Here is a 19029-nt window from a genome sequence, read left to right as displayed (position 1 = left end):
ATGTTATTTGTAAGCCATTGTTGACGGCTACGCTTTTTTACACACTTTCTTTGATTCATAGTTTTGTTAGGAGAGAAGGGAGGAACTCCTATCAGAGTCCTCCTGGAACTCCTTTGGTTTTATTTATCTATTTCATTTCAGTTTTTCTATCTATTCATCTATGATTTCTGTTTTCATGTCTGAGTAGATCCACCTGTTAGATCAATGGTTCAGATAGGTTTGTGGGATTAGCCCCACACTATAGATCTGCCTTGTTGTGATATTCATGATAGATCTATACTTATTGCTTGTTCTAGAGTAATTAACTAGAATATTGATCATAAGATTGCATACACAAGCATCCTTGTTATCCCATCCTGACATCTATCTATCATATTAGGATTGCTAGAGAGGGCTAACCGCCAATTTAGCATCCTAATAGGGAAAATCATCTCGCGCATAGGCCTGGCTAGAACCCGTCGATCTATGTCCTCAACTGACTATCGGTCGACGTAGGTAAAGGTGTATCGGTCGATGTCCCAATAGGACCATCGGTCGACACTCTTGCGTGATCAAGATACTAACCGTTGAGACACGAAATCTAGCGAGTTAACCAGTGAAACATGCGACAGCTGATCACTGAGTTAAGCGGTTAAGCTCTAACATATCATGTGTGCAACAAATAGGTACCTATCGGAATTATAATCTCCAACACCTGAATAGAAACCCTAGATCTAGCAACCATCCTTCCATCGAACAACCCTTGCCAAGCTGAACAATTGACTTGTTCAACTTGTTTACTGCTTTGTTTATTTAATTGCTATTTTACTGCTTTATAATCTATTAGCCTAGTTTATTATAAATTGTTTAGATCTAATCGGTTCCCTAGCTCCTTGTGGATTTGATCCCTAAGTACTATAACTCGACCTCTTTTGATGAGAGTAACACTCTTTAGGGTAATTTGAGTGATATCACCTCTCGCCTATGACTCCTTATATACTCGCTCCTAGGTTGGTTTATGCTTTTCCCCTTCTACCCTTAAGCCGTCATAGCATAAAAATTGAGATATTCCATTTTCCCGATCTTTGTAATTATCTTCAAAATTTCGTATTTATCCGCGGAAACTTGACATTTATCTTTCCTTGCGAACCAAACGTAAACCATTCTACGGTTTACGGGCTAAGAAATCGTAAGTTGGGCTTCGAATCATGTCTTAGGTCCCTTTGGGCCGTCTTTCGACTTGAAGCGTTTATTACGACTTCTTTCGATAAAAGCGATATTTCTGCGGTTTTTATCGTAAACTTTCGATATACCCGTTTTTATACATGGTATATAAGAGTTTTAAGATGTATTAATCATGTTTTAGAGTATTTTCAAAGCAATTACAGGTTTATTCACCTGATGGAAGGAAATGACACGTTTGGGACATTTTGGAATGCTTTTACGCAAGGAAAATTGATCGACCCTTGAAGAGTAACATCGGTCGATCATAATCACTTACCATCAATCGAAAAACATACATGTGCATCGATCGATGCCCAGTCACACGAATGAGATCGCAAATTAAAAGATTTCATTTCCCAGAAGATCTATTATTTGCAACTTAATTCCCTAGCCGCCTGTTAGGCTATATGTACTAGGGTTTTGTATCATTTTAGGCAGGCACTTGCAAAAAGACCTAGTTTGGAGAAGGAGCATTTTGGCTACCATTAGAAGAGCTTAGGATTGGAGAGATAGATTTGAGACTACAAAACAGAGAAGATCTTGAACTCCTTTATTTCTATTACTCTATCTATTTGTGTTCTATGTTTCATTTGAGTTTATTTCACACCATCATGACTTTGTCTCTCATGAATATGTTTGAGTAAACCAATTGTTAGATTTAGGTTTCTCACCATGGTTGAAATTATGTACTGCTAATATGACTATTAAAAAGGTGTTTTGATTGTTCTTTCATTGCTTGTGAACTTAATGCTAAAATTGAGATTGATCACCTTCATTTTAGATCTTAGGATTAATTGAGTCCAACTAACCATTTCCCCTCAATACCTGAACCTACTTGCGTGATCTAACTAATTCAGGCGCAACGACAGTTGGTCTGAGAAGGTTAGAGAACAAGTTAAACCCGTTCGCAAAGCTCGCTAGAATAACCATCGATCGACACAACTATCGTTTTGTCGATCGATCGTTACAAAGGTGTATCGGTCGATGTACATCAAGTCACATCGATCGACACTCCCTCGAGATTAAAATACGACAGTTGAGAATCGAGATCTAGCGAATATAACCTATCCGGTTAAATCGTTGTTTAGTTCAAAAACCATCAAACCCTTTAGTCTAAACTAAGTGCATACATTTCAGACCTGAGATTTACCTGAATCTAGTTGCTTTCCCATTCTTGAAACCACTTCAATTCAATCTATCGTTTCACTATTATTTTCGATTTACTGCTTTTAAAACTATTAAAACCTTTTAGTCTATCTTCATTTTTAATTATTTAACTCTGTTGAGTAATCCTAGAGTCTCTGTGGATTCGATCCCTAAGTACTACATCTGAACCTCTTTTGATGAGAATAACACTCTTTAGGGTAATTTGAGTGATATCAAATTTGGCACCGTTGCCGGGGACTCTTTCTTATTACCATTAGTTTTAATTTAGAATTTAGTATAGACTTGTTACGAAAAAACTTGCTAACGTTTTCTTTCTTAATATGTTACGCAGACACAAAGAATGGAGAACACAGAGCGCGACCAACCATCGATCGCCGGAGACACGTTTCCATCGAGCGACGTTGAGTCAGAAGAATCGACCAATACGGAGCTGCCAACATCGATCGATACTGCCCAGCCGGAAGCAGGTAAGTTTCCTCTTACCAAGCCCGCTAATGAGAAAGTAGTCCAAACTGAACTAAATGGTCAAACGAGCAATGAAGCTAGCCAAACTAAACAGGGAACTGAAATCCCTGTTAAGGAAAATTCAACCTTAACTAAAGGTGAAGATATAAAATTGTCCATACAAGACTACCTTGATCCTGGTAAGACCTATTCCAATAGGTCCGCTATCAAAATACCAGGAGACGATACCAAGAAATCTAAGTTTAACGCAGATTACTACCGTATGTGAAGGACCCTAAGATCGGCTCACTTGAATGGATCAGATTTGGATATGAACTCCGGATGGAGAACTGAATGGATTGAAGGGTCGCACGAAGGTTGCGGAAAGGCCTTCGATATTCCCAACTTCAGTTGATGCTTGATATGACTCACAAGACCACCAAAAGAAGAATCTCGAACCGTTGCTTGATATGACTCACAAGATCAACGAGTTTGAGGGGTGTTTACTTGGATATGACTCACCAAGAAACTAAGAACAACTTCTAAACGAAGAACAAAGAGTTTAACTCAAACTTTAGACAAACGATTTCTAATTATTCAAATGAAAAGAGTTTCATACTTATAGAGTTTTGTAGATCTAGGAATTAAATGAAAAGTAGATCTAGATCAAGATCTAGTCATTGAACGAAAATAAAGACAAGATTAATTAATGTGACTGATCGGCTTCCATCCAGATGCATCTGAACCGGCTAAGTCCAAGGCGGTAAGGACAGTCACATTGGCGGGACGATCAGCAAGGGCCGCAGGACGTTCTGCTAAGGCCGTGGGGCGTTCTGATCGGACAAGTTGCGTTCCAACAAAACCCAAGTCTTCTGATAGCTTAAGGATCCTTGGCTAAGAGAAATGTTCAAAGGAAAAGTCCATGATTGGATCAAACAAGGTAGAGAGATCATCAGCACGGTCGTCGGTACATGCGGTACGAGCCAATCGAGCTAAAAGAGAGAAGTCTCGATCATTGTGTGAAACCTCATGATCCAAGTCAAGTCTGGCATGATCTTTCTCAAGTCTGGCATGATCTTTCTCAAGTCTGGCATGATCATTCTCAAGTCTGGCATGATCCAAGTCAAGTCTGGCTTGGCTATCAGTCTTGGCTTGTCGAGTTGGCCGGGAGAGACGGGCTTCAGTTCGGTCAGTTCGAGCATCTGGTCGAGGATCTGGACGAAGCTCCAATCCGGACGTTCGCGGGTCGAGCCAATAGACGGCCCTATGGATCTGTCTGATCTGATTGGTAGGATGAACCTCAGCTGGGACGTCTGGAACGTTCTGATCGGTCTGGTCCATAGACTGGGGCACATCATTACCTCCTTCTTTAAAAGGATTTGTCCACAAATCTGGATCATCTACAAGAAAAGGAGAAAGATCAGACACATTAAAGCTTGAAGAAATATCATACTTACCTTGCAAATCAAGCTGATAGGCATTGTCATTGATCTTTCTAAGGATCTGAAATGGACCATCGACTCGAGGCATAAGTTTAGACTTTCTTTCTTCTGGAAACCGTTCCTTACTCAAGTGAACCCAAACAAGATCACCCTCCTCAAAGATCACCTCCTTTCTCTTCCTATTGGCATATCTTTTGTACCCTTCGGTTTTGGCTGCAATGTTTGCATGAACCTGCTCATGTAACTTCTTGATAGTGTCTGCTTTCCTTTTGCCATCTGTGCTAACTCTTTCACTCAAAGGTAAAGGCAAAAGATCAAGTGGAGATAAGGGATTAAAGCCATAAACGACTTCAAAAGGAGAGAACTTAGTAGCAGAATGCATAGCATGGTTATAAGCAAACTCAACATGAGGCAAACATTCTTCCCAATGCTTAAGGTTTTTCTTAACCAATGATCTAAGCAATGCAGACAAAGTTCTATTCACTACTTCAGTTTGACCATCAGTTTGTGGGTGACAAGTCGTAGAGAACATCAATCTGGTTCCTAATTTAGACCACAAAGTTTTCCAAAAATAGCTAAGTAACTTAGCATCACGATCAGAGACAATGGTCTTAGGCATACCATGCAATCTAACAATTTTCCTAAAGAACAATTCAGCAACTTGCACAGCATCATCAGTTTTATGACATGGAATGAAATGAACCATTTTTGAAAACCTATCCACAACCACAAAGATAGAGTCTCGGCCAGTTTTAGTCCTAGGCAAACCAAGAACAAAATCCATAGAAATATCTACCCAGGGATGAGAAGGAATGGGTAGAGCCGAATACAAACCGTGATTAGATGTCTTGGTTTTGGATTTCTTACATATCACACATCGGCCACAAATCCTCTCAACGTCCTTCATCAAGCTTGGCCAGTAGAAGTGATCATAAACCGTCTTGTATGTCTTCTTGACTCCAAAGTGTCCCATAAGACCTCCTCCATGAGATTCCCTGAGAAAAAACTCCCTCAAAGAACATTGGGGCACACACAAGCGGTTATCAAAGAACAAAAATCCAGAACTTTGATAGTATTTTCCATAAGCCACTTTGGAACTTTTCTGAAATATTTTTTTGAAATCCGGATCAGTCACATACAAGTCTTTGATAAATTCAAAACCAAGTAGTTTAGTTTCAAGGGCTGAAAGAAGAGTATACCTTCAGGACAAAGCATCAGCCACAACATTTTCCTTACCTTGCTTGTACTTGATAACATAAGGAAATGTCTCAATGAACTCAACCCAACATGCGTGTCTCTTGGACTGGTGGTCCGTGTGGATAACAAACTCCTTAGGCCAAAGATAGTGTTGCCACGTTTGGAGAGCTCTCACCAAAGCATATAGCTCCTGGTCATAGGTGGGGTAGTTGAGTGTGGCACCTCCAAGCTTCTCACTGAAGTAAGCAATGGGTTTCCTATCCTGCATTAAGACAGCACCAATCCCAACTCCGGAAGCATCACATTCAATCTCAAAAGTTTTAGAAAAATCAGGAAGTACAAGTAAAGGAGCATGAGTCAACTTCACTTTTAACATCTGAAAAGCTTTTTCTTGGGCTTGTTCCCATTTGAAACCGACGTTCTTCTTGATCACTTCAGTCAGAGGAGCAGCAATGGAACTGAAGTCCGGAACAAACCGTCTATAGAAACCGGCCAGACCATGAAAGCTTCTTACCTCGCCCACGGTCGAAGGACTTGGCCAGTCTCGGATGGCTTTGATTTTCTCCTCGTCCACTCTAAGTCCATCAGCACCTACAACAAAACCTAAGAACACCACGTGATCTGTTCCAAAAGAGCATTTACCAAGATTGGCAAAGAGTTTTTCTTTCCTAAGAACTTCAAGAACAGATTTGAGATGCATCTTATGATCTTCAAGGTTTTTGCTATAGACAAGAATGTCATCAAAGTAGACAACATCAAAATGACCTATGAATGACCTCAAGACATGATTCATCAAACACATGAAAGTGCTAGGTGCATTAGTAAGACCAAATGGCATAACAAGCCATTCATACAATCCCAACTTGGTTTTAAATGCGGTTTTCCACTCATCACCTTCCTTCATCCTAATCTGGTGATAGCCACTTTTCAAATCAATTTTAGAAAAGACACATGATCCATGCAACTCATCAAGCATGTCTTCTAGTCTAGGGATGGGATGCCTATACTTTACCGTGATGTTGTTGATGGCACGGCAGTCCACACACATGCGCCAAGAACCATCCTTTTTGGGCACGAGAAGGACAGGAACGGCACAAGGACTGAGGCTTTCCCGGATGTAGCCTTTCTCAAGAAGGTCACCAATCTGTTTCTGAAGTTCTTTGGTCTCTACCGGATTGGTACGGTAAGCTGGCCGGTTTGGTAAAGACGCGCCTGGAACAAGGTCGATCTGATGCTCAATGCCTCGTACTGGGCGTAATCCCTTAGGATTCTCATCTGGAAAAACATCAGAATACTTCTGCAAAACATCTAAAAGTTCACTCGGAATCTCCGGTGCAAGGTCAGAAGAAGAAGCCATAAGAGATTCTTTGTACACAAGTAAAAGAAATGGCTTTTGAGAGTAAAGAGATCTCTTGACCTGACTTTGTTTGATATAGAAATTGGAGTTCCGTTGGGATGATTCAGGTTCATCTGGCTTGGTTTCCTTGTCACGGTTCCTCTTGAGCTGGATCTGATCTTGATGAACTTCCAAAGGTGTCAAAGGAACAAGCGTGATCTTCTTCCCTTTATGATCAAAGGAGTGTCGGTTTGTGAAGCCATCATGCACGGCTCTTTTATCAAATTGCCATGGCCGGCCCAAGAGAATGTGGCATGCGTCCATAGGAAGAACGTTGCAAACGACCTTGTCCTCATATCGGCCAATGGTAATAGGGACAGTGACTTGCTCTTTCACATACTGTTCTCCAGCCTCGTTTAGCCATTCCAACCTGAAAGGACGAGAGAGAGGCCGAGTACAAGTCCTAGTTTCCTGAAAAGAGTGTCACTAGCAACATTAGTACAACTCCCACCATCAATAATCAAAGAGCAAACCTTTTCAGAAAAACTAAACATCGAGAATGAAAGAGATTCTCCCTTTGTTCCTTTTCATTGTTTTTGGGTTGGACACTCAGAGTTCTTCTTGTGACAAGTAGAAGACCATGAGCTGGATAGTCGAAGCAAGGCTCCTCATCATAGATCGGGTCGGACTCATCATCAAAGGCTGGGTCGGAACCATCGACCAAGCGGTCGTCCGTCTCATCGAAAATAGACTCGACCATGCCTTTCCTAGCAACGAGTAGTGGCCCTTGATGCGGATATCCAAAGGACTCGTCCTCTTCATCAAAGATAGGACGAAGATCTTCTTTGTTCTCCTGCTCATCCTCAGATTCAACGTCTCCATTCTCGGTAAGAATCATCACTCGTTGGTTGGGACAGTTTTTGGCAAAATGTCCTAGACCTTGACATTTGAAACACCTAATGTCTCTTGCTCGGCCAGAAGTATCAACTGCCTTTCCTTTGTCATCACGAGCAGGGACATCAGTTTTAAAAGCATTATGTGTTGTGGAAGAAGACTTACCTTTGTCTTGGTAGCTTGGCTTAGGAGCAAAAGCCGGTCTAGGAGAGTAGGCCGGTTTAGAGGTAATGGCCGGCTTTGAGAAACTCTTCCTTTTAACTTGTTGCTCGATCAAGATGGCCTTGTGTAGCATCTGTTCCACACTACCATACTCTTGAAGCTCCATACGGTCTTGGATGTCTCGGTTAAGCCCAGAGAGGAACCTAGCCATAGTGGCGTCCCTGGGCTCGTCTACATCAGCCTTGATCATCAAAGTTTCCATCTCCTGGTGGTAGTCTTCCACGGACTTAGTGCCTTGAAGCAAGCGTCTGAGTTTCTGGTGGAGGTCTCGGTGATAATGAGCAGGAACAAATCGTCTCCTCATCAGCATGGAAAACTCATCCCATGTCTCAATCGGTCTCTCACCTGTTCTCCTCCTAAGGGTCGCAACTTGATCATACCAATTAATAGCATAGCCAGAGAATTCAGTAACAGCTAGTCTAACTTTCTTAAGTTCAGAAATGTTTTGACAATCAAAGACATATTCAATTTTTCTTTCCCATTCAAGAAAAATATCAGGATCATTTTTACCCTCAAAAGGTGGGATTTTTAGTTTCAATCCACTTAGGCTATCATTAGTACGTTCATTTCTAGCAAAAGGATTGGCATCACCTGGATCTCGGGTTCTAGGACCTCTTCTTGGACGGTATGCTGATCTGGCCTCGTCCTCTTGATCATCCTCCTCTCGGATCTCATCGTCAGACCGAGTGTTCCTACGCGGACGGTCTCTTCTTGCTCCGGCTCTAGAAGGAGCTTGGCTGGCCTGGAGCTCATCAAGCCTCTGATGGATCTGATCTAAACCTACGTTCAACATATTAGACTTAGAATCATTCAAAGCACGCATTTGAAGGTTAGACAATCCGGCAACTGAGTTTCCAGGACGGTTCCGTTCATCATCACTACTCATGGTTCCTAAAATTTCTTAAACACCAAAACGTTAGATAAAAATCCTCACTCTCTCAAGTGTTTGATCCTCACCCACACACGTGTTTCTCTCAGAATTTGGATGGTCACACAAAAAGTTTTCACTCAAAGTTCTAAGAAGAACAACTCAAAGAAACTCAATGGACAAAATCCAAGCAAACACAAGAGAATTTAAAAAGAGAGAAAGATAAAAGATTTTTGGTTTTGGGAATCCGTTTTAACCACCTCAAAGGCTGGATTTCTCCTCAGCCAGCAGGCTTTCTCTTCCACCACCAATCCACAAATCAAACTTTTCGAATTCTTTTCTTTTTTTTTATAGATAGATCTTTCTTTTCTTTTCTTTTTTTTTTAATAGATAGAGGATGGTAATGAGGGGCCCGAATTCAAGATAGATAGATGAAGAAGTGTTTATGATTTAGAAATGGAAGATGAGAAAGATGAATGATTTAGAAGATACCAAACGAGTGACTCTGATACCACTTGAAGGACCCTAAGATCGGCTCACTCGAATGGATCAGATTTGGATATGAACTCCGGATGGAGAACTGAATGGATTGAAGGGTCGCACGAAGGTTGCGGAAAGGCCTTCGATATTCCCAACTTCAGTTGATGCTTGATATGACTCACAAGACCACCAAAAGAAGAATCTCGAACCATTGCTTGATATGACTCACAAGACCAACGAGTTTGAGGGGTGTTTACTTGGATATGACTCACCAAGAAACTAAGAACAACTTCTAAACGAAGAACAAAGAGTTTAACTCAAACTTTAGACAAACGATTTCTAATTATTCAAATGAAAAGAGTTTCATACTTATAGAGTTTTGTAGATCTAGGAATTAAATGAAAAGTAGATCTAGATCTAGTCATTGAACGAAAATAAAGACAAGATTAATTAATGTGACTGATCGGCTTCCATCCAGATGCATCTGAACCGGCTAAGTCCAAGGCGGTAAGGACAGTCACATTGGCGGGACGATCAGCAAGGGCCGCAGGACGTTCTGCTAAGGCCGTGGGGCGTTCTGATCGGACAAGTTGCGTTCCAACAAAACCCAAGTCTTCTGATAGCATAAGGATCCTTGCCTTAGAGAAATGTTCAAAGGAAAAGTCCATGATTGGATCAAACAAGGTAGAGAGATCATCAGCACGGTCGTCGGTACATGCGGTACGAGCCAATCGAGCTAAAAGAGAGAAGTCTTGATCATTGTGTGAAACCTCATGATCCAAGTCAAGTCTGGCATGATCTTTCTCAAGTCTGGCATGATCATTCTCAAGTCTGGCATGATCATTCTCAAGTCTGGCATGATCCAAGTCAAGTCTGGCTTGGCTATCAGTCTTGGCTTGTCGAGTTGGCCGGGAGAGACGGGCTTCAGTTCGGTCAGTTCGAGCATCTGGTCGAGGATCTGGACGAAGCTCCAATCCGGACGTTCGCGGGTCGAGCCGATAGACGGCCCTGTGGATCTGTCTGATCTGATCGGTAGGATGAACCTCAGCTGGGACGTCTGGAACGTTCTGATCGGTCTGGTCCATAGACTGGGGCACATCAGTATGGTTCGTCAAAACCCATTCCGTGGATCCCTCCCAGAGCACCCACAAGATCATATTGAAACTTTGGAAGAATTAAAACCAGATGAATATGATTGTTGCAAACTATTCTCATTTTCCCTAGAAGGAGAAGCCCTCAGGTGGTTAAACTGTTTGGCAGCAGGATCACTCACCTGTTGGGAAGAGATTAGAAGTGCCTTCCTTATAGAATTTTTAATTGATGAACGCTACTGGGAAGTAAGAAAGCAAATTTCTACATTTCGCCAAGGTCCACGCGAATCGTTTAAAAACGCCTGGGGAAGATTCAGAGGCTATGAACTTGAATTTCCCCATCATGGTTATTCAGATCCACAACTTCTTAACATCTTTTATGGAGGTGTTAACTGGAGCTATAAAACCACACTCGATACAGCGAGTGATGAAAATTTCATCACTAGGAATCCCGAAGAAGCTAGACGTCTTATCAAGAATATGACAACGGGAAGATCCTATGAAAAGATGGATGAAGAGATAGAAAAAGCACAAGTCCAAAAGGCAATTCTGATTTGATAGAAATTAAGAATTCCCTTAAATCCCTTCATTCCTTTCTTCAAAACAAACACCGATCTGAATTAGCCCAGATCGACGACAACGCTTTGTCTAACACCGATGATTATTTGGATAAAGGAACGAACTGTTCCGATCCCTACTATGTGCTTCATGTCGATAGCTTTACCCAAGCTTATGACACTGCTGTAAAATCACGTACCGGAAGAGACAGGTTCAATATCAGACAAGCTTTTACGGGTAACCGTAAGACAAAATCGGAGCTTTACGGAAAAATAAATATGTTTTACGGAGAATTAATGGAGAAAGCAGATTCTTTGGGAGAACTAATCCGAAAATTAGAAGGTCAAGTAGCTGAGATTGCAACTGCCATAAAAAGAGATGCTGGATGTCTTCCCGGAAAAACTGATTTAAACCCGAGACGTCAAGTCAGTGCCGTAATGCTGCGCAGCGGGAAAAACCTCGCAGCAGATACGAGGAATAACACAGATGTTGGAAAACCTGACGACACTGACAAGACCGGAAAAAGCAACTCTCATCCTATTCTTCTTAACGATCTTGACCCAAAACCATCTCAAGAGAACCGGAAGACCACCCCTGAAAAGGCAAAGGAAAAGGCAATAGACTTAGAATTAGAAGAAGATACGGAGATTGAGGACGAAATCGATCGACAGTACGGAACTGACATCGATCGACCTGAAAGACCTACCATCGATCGACAACCTGAAAAACCCGTCGATCAACAGTCTGCTCAACCCGAACCCATAATTGAAAGAGTCTATAGAATTTTACCCCCTTTTCCTCCTAAAACGCAAACTAAGAAATCATTAGAGAACGCGATCTGCAAGAAAGCCTTAGATAAGATTTCTGTTGAGATGTCCCTTAGTGATGCTATAAAAATAGCACCTTCGATTAAGAAGTATATAAAGGACATGACATCTCCAAACTACCCAATTGCAGAACATAGCGTTATGATGATTTCAGAACAAGTAAATGCTATGATTAAAGGAGAAACTCCAACAAAGAGACCAGATCCTGGTAGTTTTGTCCTAGATTATAAAATAGAAAACACGCGCTTTCCTAGATCATTATGTGACCTCGGCTCTAGCGTGAACCTTATGCCTTACTCTGTTGCAGTAACGTTAGGATATAAAGAATTTATGCCAACTCCGATCACCCTGGTATTAGCTGATAGATCTATTAGGGTACCCGAAGGAATTCTCGAAGATGTTCCCAAAAAGATTAACGATTGCATCGTGCCTACGGATTTTGTTGTGTTGAAATACAGACAAGAACCCAAGCCTCATTCTGGGTCGGCCATTCCTAGCTACAGCTGGAGCAATCATTGACGTTAAAGAAGGACAAATTAATTTGAACATAGGGGATATCTCGATGACTTTTGATATGGAAAAACTGATTAAGCGACCCCTAATAGATGACCAGGCCTTCTACGTGGAAAACGTTTCTGAGGATGAAAAAGACTCTTTCATAAACATGTGTTCAGACAACCCCTTAGAAGACACCCTTAACCACGTGGGAAATGAAATTTTCAGCATATCAGATAGGACAGGCGATTACATGCGACTAATGGACGCTAGCATCGAAGTTGCAAACGTAGAAGAAAATGACGACTCAGAAGTTGTCATCGATCGATACCTTCAAGATACCGTCGATCGACAACCTCCCTCGCAATCAAATTGGTCTAAAGATAAAGCACCAAAGGTAGAATTAAAACCTCTACTCAGCGGTCTTAAGTACGCTTACCTTTATGACCAATCCTACCCTGTTATCGTCAACGCCAATCTCACTAGCGGAGAACTTGCTTTATTGCTAAATAAATTACGCAAGTACAGGAAAGCGGTCAAATATTCTCTCGATGACATTCCTGGAATCTCTCCCGATCTTTGCATGCATCGAATCAACTTGGAAGATGACGCTAAAACGTCAATAGAGCAGCAAAGGAGATTAAATCCGAATCTGAAGGAAGTAGTCCAAAAGGAAATTATGAAACTCCTTGATGCTGGAGTTATTTACTCTATTTCGGATAGCAAATGGGTAAGCCCCGTACATCTTGTACCCAAAAAGGGAGGTATCACTGTAGTGAAGAATGAAAAGGACGAACTCATTCTGACTCGTACCGTTACTGGTCATCGGATGTGTATTGCTTATAGGAAATTGAATGCCGCTACTAGGAAAGACCATTTTTCCCTTCCCTTTATTGATCAGATGCTGGAGAGATTAGTTAATCACCAGTATTACTGTTTTCTTGATGGATATTCCGGATTTTTCCAAATTCCTATACACCTGGATGATCAAGAAAAGACAACGTTTACATGCCCCTATGGAACTTTTGCATATCGCAGAATGCCATTTGGTCTATGTAACGCCCCCGCCACTTTCCAACGTTGTATGATGTCAATCTTTACGGATATGATCGAGGACTTCATGGAAGTATTCATGGATGACTTTTCAGTCTATGGATCAGATTTTAAGAGTTGCCTCGACAATTTATGCAAGGTATTGGAAAGTTGCAAAGAAAAGAACCTTGTTCTAAACTGGGAAAAATGCCATTTCATGGTTGACGATGGAATAGTGTTAGGACATAAGGTTTCCGCCGCTGGTATAGAGGTAGATAGAGCTAAGATTGAAGTAATGACCAGTTTACCTCCACCCAAAACTGTTAAAGACGTGCGAAGTTTTCTCGGACACGCCGGATTTTACAGGAGATTTATACTGGACTTCAGCAAAATCGCTAGACCTTTAAATAACCTATTATGCAAGGATATTAAATTCGATTTTACCCCGGAATGCATGAAAGCTTTTGAAGATTTTAAAGAAATCCCTTATCACAGCCCCCGTCGTACAAGCCCCCGACTGGAATCTTCCTTTCGAAATCATGTGCGATGCGAGCGATTTCGCAATTGGAGCAGTTTTAGGCCAAAGGAAAGACAAAAAGCTACATGCCATTTACTACGCCAGCCACACGCTTGATGAAGCGCAACAGAATTACGCAACAACAGAAAAGGAACTATTAGCTGTAGTTTACGCTTTTGAAAAATTCCGTCAATACTTGATTGGCTCACGAGTGATAGTTCACACTGATCACGCTGTCATCAAATATTTAATGCAAAAGAAAGATGCTAAACGTCGACTCATACGCTGGATTCTACTACTCCAAGAGTTTGACATTGAGATTAAGGATAAGAGAGGAGTAGATAATGGAGTCGCTGACCATCTTTCCCGGATAAGAATAGAGGATGATGTCCCTATAGACGATTTCTTTCCCACAGAGAATGTTGCACACATAGATACATCCTTTGTCGGTCAAATATCTCTCACATCTGAAGATCTATCGATCGATGAGAGAGATGGCATATCGGTCGATTCACGTAGTGATACATCGATTAATGACGAGACGGATGTAACTTCTCAACTCTCCAATAACCAAGATCACGAACCCCCGTCTATTAAAATCAACTTCAATTTACAAGTTAATGTTTCCGGTGATGAGATTAATCTTACACCTGAGGAATTATCACAACGGAAAGTAGACGCGATTGATAGAAACTCGGATAACCGACCCTGGTATGCCGACATAGTTAACGATTTGGCAGCTGAGGTTGAGCCAGACGAACTCAAGGGATATATGAGGAAGAAATTTTTCAGAGAAGTAAGACGCTATCATTAGGATGAACCTTACCTCTATAAGCATTGTTCTGATGGCATATATACACGATGTGTATCAGAAGCTGAGATTCCAGACATTATTTACCATTGTCACGGAGCTGATTATGCATGACATTTCGCTACCTTTAAAACGGTTTCGAAAATTCTCCAAGCAGGATTTTGGTGGCCGACCACTTTTCGCGATGTCCACACATTTATAACCCAATGTGACAGATGCCAAAGACGTGGAAAAATCAGCAAAAGACACGAAATGAAACAGAAGTTTATTCTTGAAGTCGAAGTCTTTGATTGCTGGGGAATAGATTTTATGGGACCCTTCCCGTTTTCATATGGAAACAAATATATACTGGTCGATGTAGACTACGTATCCAAATGGGTCGAAGCAGTAGCTTCTCCTACCAATGACGCATCGGTGGTTATTAAAGCTCGCTAGAATAAACATCGATCGATGGAACTATCGTTTTGTCGATCGATCGTTACAAAGGTGTATCGGTCGATGTACATCAAGTCACATCGATCGACACTCTCTCGAGATTAAAATACGACAGTTGAGATCCGAGATCTAGAGAATATAACCTATCTGGTTAAATCGTTGTTTAGTTCAAAAACTATCAAACCCTTTAGTCTAAACTAAGTGCATACATTTCATACCTGAGATTTACCTAAATCTAGCTGCTTTCCCATTCTTGAAACCACTTCAATTCAATCTATCGTTTCACTATTATTTTCGATTTACTGCTTTTAAAACTATTAAAACCTTTTAGTCTATCTTCATTTCTAATTATTTAAGTCTGTTGAGTAATCCTAGAGTGTCTGTGGATTCGATCCCTAAGTACTACATCTGAACCTCTTTTGATGAGAGTAACACTCTTTAGGGTAATTTGAGTGATATCAAATTTGGCGCCGTTGCCGGAGACTCTTTTTTATTACCATCAGATTTAATTTAGAATATAGTATAGACTTGATACGAAAAAACTTGCTAAAGTTTTCTTTCTTAATATGTTACGCAGACACAAAGAATGGAGAACACAGAGCGCGACCAACCATCGATCGACGGAGACACATTTCCATCGAGCAACGTTGAGTCAGAAGAATCGACCGATACGGAGCTGCCAACATCGATCGATACTGCACAGCCGGAAGCAGGTAAGTTTGCTCTTACCAACCCCGCTAAGGAGATTATATCCGAATCTAAAGGAAGTAGTCAAAAAGGAAATTATAAAACTCCTTGATGCTGGAGTTATTTACTCTATTTCGGATAGCAAATGGGTATGCCCCGTACATGTTGTACCCAAAAAGGGAGGTATCACTGTAGTGAAGAATGAAAAGGACGAACTCATTCCGACTCGTACCGTTACTGGTCATCGGATGTGTATTGATTATAGGAAATTGAATGCCGCTACTAGGAGAGACCATTTTTCCCTTCCTTTTATTGATCAGATGCTGGAGAGATTAGCTAATCACCAGTATTACTGTTTTCTTGATGGATATTCCGGATTTTTCCAAATTCCTATACACCCGGATGATCAAGAAAAGACAACGTTTACATGCCCCTATGGAACTTTTGCATATCGCAGAATGCCATTTGGTCTATATAACGCCCCCGCCACTTTTCAACGTTGTATGATGTCAATCTTTACGGATATGATCGAGGACTTCATGGAAGTATTCATGGATGACTTTTCCGTCTACGGATCAGATTTTAAGAGTTGCCTCGACAATTTATTGAAGGTATTGGAAATATGGGAAGAAAAGAACCTTGTCCTAAACTGGGAAAAATGCCATTTCATGGTTAACGATGGAATAGTGTTAGGACATAAGGTTTCCGCTGCTGGTATAGAGGTAGATAGAGCTAAGATTGAAGTAATGACCAGTTTAACTCCACCCAAAACTGTTAAAGACGTGCGAAGTTTTCTCGGACACGCCGGATTTTACAGGAGATTTATACTGGACTTCAGCAAAATCGCTAGACCTTTAAATAACCTATTACACAAGGATATTAAATTCGATTTTACTCCTGAATGCATGAAAGCTTTTGAAGATTTAAAGAAATCCCTTATCACTGCCCCCGTCGTACAAGCCCCCGACTGGAATCTTCCTTTCGAAATCATGTGCGATGCGAGCGATTTCGCAATTGGAGCAGTTTTAGGCCAAAGGAAAGACAAAAAGCTACATGCTATTTACTACGCCAGCCGAACGCTTGATGAAGCGCAACAGAATTACACAACAACAGAAAAGGAACTATTATCTGTAGTTTACGCTTTTGAAAAATTCCGTCAATACTTGATTGGCTCACGAGTGATAGTTCACACTGATCACGCTGCCATCAAATATTTAATGCAAAAGAAAGATGCTAAACCTCGACTCATACGCTGGATTCTACTACTCCAAGAGTTTGACATTGGGATTAAGGATAAGAGAGGAGTAGATAATGGAGTCGCTGACCATCTTTCCCGGATAAGAATAGAGGATGATGTCCCTATAGACGATTTCTTTCCCACAGAGAATGTTGCACACATAGATACATCCTTCGTCGGTCAAATATCTCTCACCTCTGAAGATCTATAGATCAATGAGAGAGATGGCATATCGGTCGATTCACGTAGTGATACATCGATCGATGACGAGACGGATGTAACTTCTCAACTCTCCAATAACCAAGATCACGAACCCCCCTCTATTAAAATCAACTTCAATTTACAAGTTAATGTTTCCGGTGATGAGATTAATCTTACACCTGAGGAATTATCACAACGGGAAGTAGATGCGATTGATAGAAACTCGGATAACCGACCCTGGTATGCCGACATAGTTAACTATTTGGCAGCTGAGGTTAAGCCAGACGAACTCAAGGGATATATTAGGAAGAAAATTTTCAGAGAAGTAAGACACTATCATTGGGTTGAACCTTACCTCTATAAGCATTGTTCTGATGGCATATACAGACGATGTGTATCAGAAGCTGATATTCCGAACATTATTTACCAATGTCACGGAGCTGATTATGCATGACATTTCGCTACCTTTAAAACGGTTTCGAAAATTCTCCAAGCAGGATTTTGGTGGCCGACCACTTTTCGCGATGTCCACACATTTATAACCCAATGTGACAGATGCCAAAGAAGTGGAAAAATCAGCAAAAGACACGAAATGAAACAGAAGTTTATTCTTGAAGTCGAAGGCTTTGATTGCTGGGGTATAGATTTTATGGGACCCTTCCCGTCTTCAGATGGAAACAAATATATACTGGTCGCTGTAGACTACTTATCCAAATGGGTCAAAGCAGTAGCTTCTCCTACCAATGACGCACTTGTGGTTATTAAACTCTTCAAGAGTATAATCTTTCCAAGATTTGGAGTTCCAAAAGTAGTCATTAGTGACAGTGGAACTCATTTCATCAACAAAATATTTGATAGATTGCTTCAAAGGAATGGTGTTCATCATAGAGTAGCCACACCTTACCACCCACAAACCAGTGGACAAGTAGAAGTCTCTAACCGGCAAATTAAGGAAATCTTAGAGAAAACCATAGGTACCTCCAGAAAAGATTGGTCTAGGAAACTAGATAATTCACTTTGGGACCGCCTACAAAACACCGTTAGGAACAACACCATTCCACCTCCTTTATGGCAAATCATGTCATTTACCAGTCGAATGGGAACACAAAGCAGCTTGGGCTACCAAACTTTTGATCTTTGATATCAAACCAGCTGCAGAAAAGAGACTCATCCAGCTTAACGAGCTTGATGAAATAAGACATTTAGCTTTCGAAAATTCAAAAATTTATAAAGAAAGGACTAAAGCTTATCACGATTTACCTAAATCTAGCTGCTTTCCCATTCTTTAAACTAAGTGCATACATTTCATACCTGAGATTTACCTAAATCTAGCTGCTTTCCCATTCTTGAAACCACTTCAATTCAATCTATCGTTTCACTATTATTTTCGATTTACTGCTTTTAAAACTATTAAAACCTTTTAGTCTATCTTCATTGCTAATTATTTAAGTCTGTTGAGTAATCCTAGAGTGTCTTTGGATTCGATCCCTCAGTACTTCATCTGAACCTCTTTTGATGAGAGTAACACTCTTTAGGGTAATTTGAGTGATATTAAATTTGGCACCGTTGCCGGGGACTCTTTCTTATACCATTAGATTTAATTTAGAATATAGTATAGACTTGTTACGAAAAAACTTGCTAAAGTTTTCTTTCTTAATATGTTACGCAGACACAAAGAATGGAGAACACAGAGCGCGACCAACCATCGATCGACGGAGACACATTTCCATCGAGCAACGTTGATTCAGAAGAATCGACCGATACAGAGCTGTCAACATCGATCGATACTGCCCAGCCGGAAGCAGGTAAGTTTCCTCTTACCAAGCCCGCTAATGAAAAAGTAGTCCAAACTGAACTAAATGGTCAAACGAGCAATGAAGCTAGC

The 19029-nt window shown here is 41.0% G+C and overlaps 2 protein-coding genes across 2 annotated transcripts; one reads left to right on the top strand and one right to left on the bottom strand.

The window, feature by feature from the left end:
* Positions 1-5457: 5457 nt before the first annotated feature.
* LOC125578144 lies at positions 5458-8791 on the bottom strand. The gene is made up of 3 exons (XM_048740451.1): positions 7323-8791; positions 6405-7219; positions 5458-6218 (listed from the first exon to the last, which is right to left on the bottom strand). Exons 1-3 carry the CDS (start codon positions 8789-8791, stop codon positions 5458-5460), a joined length of 3045 nt encoding a protein of 1014 aa, XP_048596408.1.
* A 2407-nt stretch (positions 8792-11198) lies between these two features.
* LOC125578143 lies at positions 11199-12248 on the top strand. The gene has a single exon (XM_048740450.1). The coding sequence runs from the start codon at positions 11199-11201 to the stop codon at positions 12246-12248; it is 1050 nt and encodes a 349-aa protein (XP_048596407.1).
* The last annotated feature ends 6781 nt before the right edge of the window (positions 12249-19029 follow it).

This window comes from Brassica napus, chromosome A9 (assembly GCF_020379485.1).
Source record: "Brassica napus cultivar Da-Ae chromosome A9, Da-Ae, whole genome shotgun sequence".
Taxonomy (NCBI): Eukaryota; Viridiplantae; Streptophyta; class Magnoliopsida; order Brassicales; family Brassicaceae; genus Brassica; species Brassica napus.
Note: the sequence above shows the minus strand (reverse complement) of the source record. Positions and strands in the feature narration are given on the sequence as shown.